Genomic DNA, 6,228 nt, shown 5'->3' on the forward strand with positions numbered 1-6,228 from the left:
CTATCTAATGATATTGATTTTGTATTTTGCATGTTAATTATTTTTGGTAAAAAATTAGTCAAACATGACATAGAATACTAGCCTTAATTTGGGATGGAGGTAGTAGCTTCTTGTAGACTAATTTACATACATTCAGTTCAGGAGGTACAGGATCAGAGGTGAGTGATTCAGTTTTAACATTTGGTGTCGGAGCAAAATCGCTCCCACATTTGGCGTCAGAACTGATCAATTCTTCAAAGCTCAACAGAACGACAGCAGCGCACGCATGCATCAGTAGTAGTAGTTCAGAACGCCGCGACCGCGAGCTATCTCCTAAATTATCAGTGGCGTCTGGGCAACGAGATGCGACGAGTGTTTCTTTCTTGGAACCAGCTTGAGCGATCAATGGCGGAATCACGCTCAGGAAGCTCGCGCGCTCGTGCTGCTAGCTACGGTTGCCGGGGTAAAAGAGCTCCTCCGCCCCGACCTTCATGCTGGCCGTGGCGGCGACGAGCTTGACCATCTTGGCCGCGCCGTCGAGGACGGCGACCTCGACCATGAACGCGCCGCACACGGGGCGGTGGTCGGAGAACTTGGACTCCCCGCGGACGTACGCGACCTGCACGATCCCCTCGCCGCGCCACAGGATCCGGTCGCACCATGCTGGCGTCCTCCGTTTTGGTTTCTTCTTCGACGCTGCGCCACCGGCACTGCCGCCGTCGTCGTCGCCGGCGTAGCTGTCGGAGTTCCACGAGTACTTGTACGTGGGCGCGAAGGCGATGAGGCCCTCGCTCCACCCCCGGAAGACCCCGCCCTCCCGCTCCGTCTTGAGCTGGTCCTTCTCGAACAGCGCCGCCCAGTCGCCGGCTTCCACTAGCTTCTTCGCCTCCGCGTAGCTTAGTGCGATCCGGTAATTCAGGTCACCCAGCCAGATCACGCGACTGCAAAAAATCGGATGAATTGATCGAGATTAATTAATGGCGAACCCGATGCAAGAATCACTGGCGATGACCGAAGAGACTGTGACGTACTCGTGGTCGAGGATTCGCTCCGGGAGGCGGCGGCCGGAGCGCTTGCAGACGCGGCGGAACTGAGTGCTCTTGAGGATCTCGACGACGTCGGAATTGCGGCGGAGCTCGTCGCCGTCCTTCTCGCCGGAGGCGAGGTGGCTGCACACGAAGCAGAGGGACGTCTGGTGCAGCGACATGCTGACGGAGATGCACCCTTTGTTGCCAAGGCGGCCCATGATGCCGCAGCCGACGCAGCTGAGCCGGACGTGGCTGATGTGCGCCACCAGCTCCCGCCGAGCCCACACCGTTGTGAAGAGACCCACCATCTGCTTGCAGGCCACCAGGCAGTACCTCCCCTGCAGGCTCGCCGCCGCCGGCCGCAGAAGCAGCGTGGCGTCGGACACCATGGACGATGACGCTGCCTCCTCGTCGACGACGACGTCCGCGTCCTCCTCTTCTGACGTCGTAGTGTCGCCCTCAGCAGCGTACTGGCGCTGGTTTTTGCTGCTGCCGCAGCGCATCATCAGGCACGATGAAGGCGATCTGTAGTTCGGCCGGCGCCGGGGCGGCTTCTCCGTGGGGCAAGTGCATGACTTGAGCCGGCGGCCGCGGGTGATTGCGGCGCGGCGAACTTCTCTCGGGGAGGACCCGTTCTTGTGGAACAGAGACGGGTCGAGCGGGCTGGAGCTCGCCGTCTGGAGTGCGTAGGCGGGGGATGCGGACTGGCTGAAGGAGCGGCTCGCCAGCGGCGACGAGGAGGAAGGCCGGTTGAGCGCCTGGTTGATGAGCGCGAGCCATCTCGCCGCCGGCTCGTTGTCCTCGATGACAAGCACGTTCCCGGCGTTGAGAGGGACCACCTCCTGGAATCTGCATCACCGTTACAGCATATTAAGCTTCTTACTAATTCAGATGAACTGCATTTGGTACGGTGAAACCCAAACATAAATGTTTATACGAAACAAAACAAAAAAATTGAGGTTTATAAAGGCAGGCGCACTGACATCCGATTGTTATGTACAAGAAGTGGAGCTCAAACCCATGGAATACAAGACCAAAAGCGAAGAGCCCAGGGTCCTACAAACCACGGCGCCGAAATAAATTCACACTTAGGTCTAGTTTTCAAATTGGTGAGTTTGTAAATTTTCTCAACTGGTTCTCATTTATCAAAATATTTCATACTTTTCCATGTGGCAAACTTACAACCCAGTGTTTACTTGCTAACTGAAATTTCTGAAGTAAAGATTCAGAGTTGGCAACCGGTGTTGTTAGTTGAAACATAGTTTTCAGAAGAATAGGACATGTCAAGCAAAAGAACCCAACAAGGAAACACGCCAATAATTTGCATAACACACAGTTCAGCAACAGGAGATGTGGTTAACTTGTTTGTATTGGAGACGAACGGAAAATGTTTTTTGTTTTGTTTTTCGCGAACACGCAAAGCTCTTGTGTGAGAATGCCTGTCCAGGTCCAATGCTGTTCTCCATCTGATAAATGAAAGATTATGGAAAACTATGATGTTTGCTTCTGTAACATACCCTAGAACAAAAATGTCTGATTGGTCATCAGAAGGCAGGAGGTCATTTAGATTCAGCTCCATGTCTGGGGTTTTCCCGGCGACGTTCCATGTTGCTGCAAATACCCTGCGAGATGCCAAAGGAGAAAAAAAACATCTGAATTTGAGCTTCACAGAGGAATACAAGGTTATCTAAGTGCCTAAATTTAGTTTGAAAACTAGTGATTGTACCTAAAGGTCTCGATATGTGTACTGGTGGTTGAAGAAGGTGAACTGAAACTGCTGAATTTCAGACTTGTACTTTTGAAGAAGGATGAAGATGATGCTGATGGAGAAGCCACCTCTGACTGCTCTGGAGTCTCTCTGAAATTAACTGCAGACACACACACACACACATAGAGAATTGGTACTTGCACTTACTAGCATATTTGGATTTTAGACTTAACCAAATATAACTCTCATGATAATTCTCCCCTAGAATATGAGGGTCAAGCTTGAACTTTCCACATCACACATGGAAATGAATTGTTCTTATCACGAATTGGAAAAGAGAGAAATACTTTGACTTTGCTTTGTCGAAAAACATAATAATGTTCTGAACTTCGGAACCTACCTGAGGTGTTGATAGAGCCCTCATCGTCCTTTCTTGATGAAGAATTTCTACCCCTAATACCAGATACCCTTCCAAAGGGGGACTGAAGAAAACAAAAGGCTAAAGTGAGTGATGACTATCTGGATTGATGGTTGCATCAAGGGATGAGATAAGATGGTACCTTCTTCCTCCTGCTGGTTTTCTGGTCCATTTTCTGAGCTCAGCTTCTTCTTCCAGCATCAAATGAATGGCTCTTGTGCGAAAGCAAATAGTTAGCAGCTAGCACAGGTAATCTAAAGCCTGAAAAAAGGTGTTGGAGAACAAGTCAGGCTAAGACAGATGGAAGTTTCCTTGTTTCTACGGCAAAAACTATGCACGGCTTGTTCTTCTGAAACATAGCCACCAAAAGCTTTCGACGGCAAAATAAGAAACAAGAAAGCAACAACTCTCCAGTTAGAAACATGAGTACTAATTAAATAGGACCAACCTATCAGAAAAGAAAGGAACAAGTAGACCTGATTTTTAAAAGAAAATTTCATTCCCTCAAAATACCGAGTATATTGGTAGTTATTTGAACATTCATAGACAATACCAAATGTAGCAACTATACAAAATTGGTGTCACAATCACGCAGACGATAGCAAAGCATATGTGACCCACCTCATAAGTAGGAGCAACCTATACCTTGTAAGAAAGAAAGAAAGAAAGAAAGAAATGTCCTAGTCTTCTTTGATGCAATCAATTCAATGGAATAGTAGAAGTTGACCTCAAGAAATTTAAAGCAGCTATGAGAAGTTCCAAATGGGGCGATGCACCTGCTGATGCCGCAGTCATCAGGCTACCAAAATAAGAAATTTCAGAAAGAATCAACAAACCGATGATAACGAAATAGAACCACAGAATACTCAAAGCAATGGACGATTGACACGATAATTGTCAACACATTAGCTGACATAGTATTATAACCTTCATCTTACTTCTAGGCAAGACCAAATTGCTATTGCAGCGGATGACCAGTGCTATAGTTGCAACAGTACTTAACATATGCAAGCAAAATCGTAGGCACCAATGCATAGAATACCTTGAGACAAAATACCACCTTTTTCGTCAAAAACAGGGAAGTGTGTATGTGTGCAGGGGATCTTCTAAATTTATGTTGGCAAGCTCAAGGTATAGAAGGTAATGGAGTTTGACCAGCCGTTTCGAAGTATAAAGTGTAAACCGAATAAACAAACCCGCACAAAACCAAAGCTGTCATGATACAACATAGAGCTGCGCTAACAGCTCTTTGGAAGCATCCAGCAAGTAGTAAGGCACGGGAGGCTCTAGGAACTGTAAAAAACATAACGACTGAAACTTTTGACAAAACAAATGTTCGGTACAAGTGTACACCAAGAAGAAGCAAAAAAAACTCACACATTTTCTATTCATACGAAAGTTCCAGATTGGTATAATTGTTTGTCCAGTAACACACCAAAACCAAGAGAGCAGGGAGGAGACCACACTGAATCCCCGAGGCAGCCGTATTGGCATTGGAAGCATCCAAAACAGAGGCTGATGCTCCCAAGAACATATATATTTAAGTACTCAATAGAGAAAAAAGGTAAATTGCAGCCTGATTTTGTGCACGCAGGAAGATTTCAAAATGATAACAGCACAATGTTGTGGGACAAGATAGGAGTAGGAATTAAGTTAGCCTACATCAATTGTTAAGTGCCCCTCAATACTTGGAAGAAATAATTCAAACTTTTGTGTAAAGATAACTGCTTAGCCAATGAAAAGTTGAGACTCCACGAAGCACACCAGAGAGCTTAGAGAAAGACCAAACAAATGATCATGTCCAATGCTCCCTGGGACTACAGATGCGAACCGGATCAAGATTACAAGTTAACCATAACGAAAAAACCAAAAGAACAAAGGAGAAGAGAGGAACACGAGGAGGAGGAGGAAGAGGAAGAATCTCTTGTCTCACCTTGTTGAATCGTGATGATTCTCCTTCCTTGGAAGAGAAGGGGCAGGAATGGTGCCAAATGGACGCCTAATACTAGAAACGAAGGAACTTAATTCAGAGGAAGAAGATATAGCAAGAGAAGACATACTATTTTAGCCCGGTGGCAGCCTGGGAAACCGAGTAACCGACGGCCGGCTATCTGTCTCCGGTGCGGCGTTGTCGTGGTTGCCTGACGCTGCCGGCGCAGATGAGCGGTTGACGAAGAACGGAATGGGATGGAATGGAGGGAGGAGTGGGCGACGTGGGAGGGGCGGCGGTTGGTCAGGTCAAACAGAAACGGTGCCGTGGGATTGGAGGCGGGAGAAGGGGAAGGGTGGAGCATGTCCTGTCCTTACCCGTTGGCTTTTCCCGATGTTTTGGAGAAGCAAGTAACTTGCAACTCCAAGGAATTTGTCGCGTACTCTACCATGGACCAGGGAGTGCCCCTCCTTCCGTCGTAAAATGACACATTGTGACTTTGATGATGGATGCGTGTAGGAGGAATTAGATTTGTCATCGAGTTACCTCACGTTCGATTTATGTTAGCACGACTTTTGTGCTGGCAAGTAATTATGCATATGCACCGCAAAAAAGGGTAACCGTAGATATGATGGTCATATTCATGTATCTGGGGCCGTGCAATATTTTATCATCTTGTAGAAAAAGTCTTTTCAACTGAGTACAGTGATATGCATGCAGAATTGTGAAACATTCACGCTTGAATATGAGTCTCGGTTCTATTGTTTTCTTACCAGGCTAACCCCTTTTCCTTAATTGTTTAACGAAAATAACGAGTTTACGTAGCAACTAGAGGGAAAAAAAGGGAAGTAAGCACTAACAAAACCCACCGTGAGTTTTCAACCTTAAACACCCCAACAAAAGGGCAGCAAATTGTTGGCACTAGAACCCCTAAGGGGCGTGCTGATAATCCTCCGGAGGATTTCAAGCCCCCGAGCCTCCGGGTTCCCGATTGACACGTGTACAAAGAAAAATAAATTTTCGTCACCCACCTCCAACTGGTCCTCCACCATAAACAAACACACGGACATGAACACCGACAGCCCCAGGCCTAGAACTCCAGCACATCACCGGACACCGACCATTGTTGCCGGAAGACCGCGTCGCCGGAGAATACTCGCGCCGC

General features: G+C 47.5%; 1 protein-coding gene across 3 annotated transcripts; it reads right to left on the minus strand.

Moving 5' to 3' along the window:
- Window positions 1–88: 88 nt before the first annotated feature.
- On the minus strand, window positions 89–5,312 carry LOC124701020 (type I inositol polyphosphate 5-phosphatase 10-like). Of its 3 annotated transcripts, none has more exons than XM_047233080.1 (7): window positions 5,194–5,312; window positions 3,276–3,394; window positions 3,116–3,197; window positions 2,734–2,875; window positions 2,525–2,629; window positions 1,011–1,856; window positions 89–920 (listed from the first exon to the last, which is right to left on the minus strand). In XM_047233080.1, exons 2-7 carry the CDS (start codon window positions 3,303–3,305, stop codon window positions 425–427), a joined length of 1,701 nt encoding a protein of 566 aa, XP_047089036.1. In that variant the 5' UTR covers window positions 3,306–3,394; window positions 5,194–5,312; the 3' UTR covers window positions 89–424. The 3 variants fall into 3 exon arrangements, with proteins under 3 accessions (XP_047089036.1, XP_047089037.1, XP_047089035.1); XM_047233081.1 differs by lacking the exon at window positions 5,194–5,312 and adding an exon at window positions 3,582–4,840; XM_047233079.1 differs by lacking the exon at window positions 5,194–5,312 and having other exon boundaries at window positions 3,276–3,575.
- Window positions 5,313–6,228: the final 916 nt, after the last annotated feature.

The sequence above is a fragment of the Lolium rigidum genome, chromosome 3 (assembly GCF_022539505.1).
Source record: "Lolium rigidum isolate FL_2022 chromosome 3, APGP_CSIRO_Lrig_0.1, whole genome shotgun sequence".
Lineage (NCBI taxonomy): Eukaryota > Viridiplantae > Streptophyta > Magnoliopsida > Poales > Poaceae > Lolium > Lolium rigidum.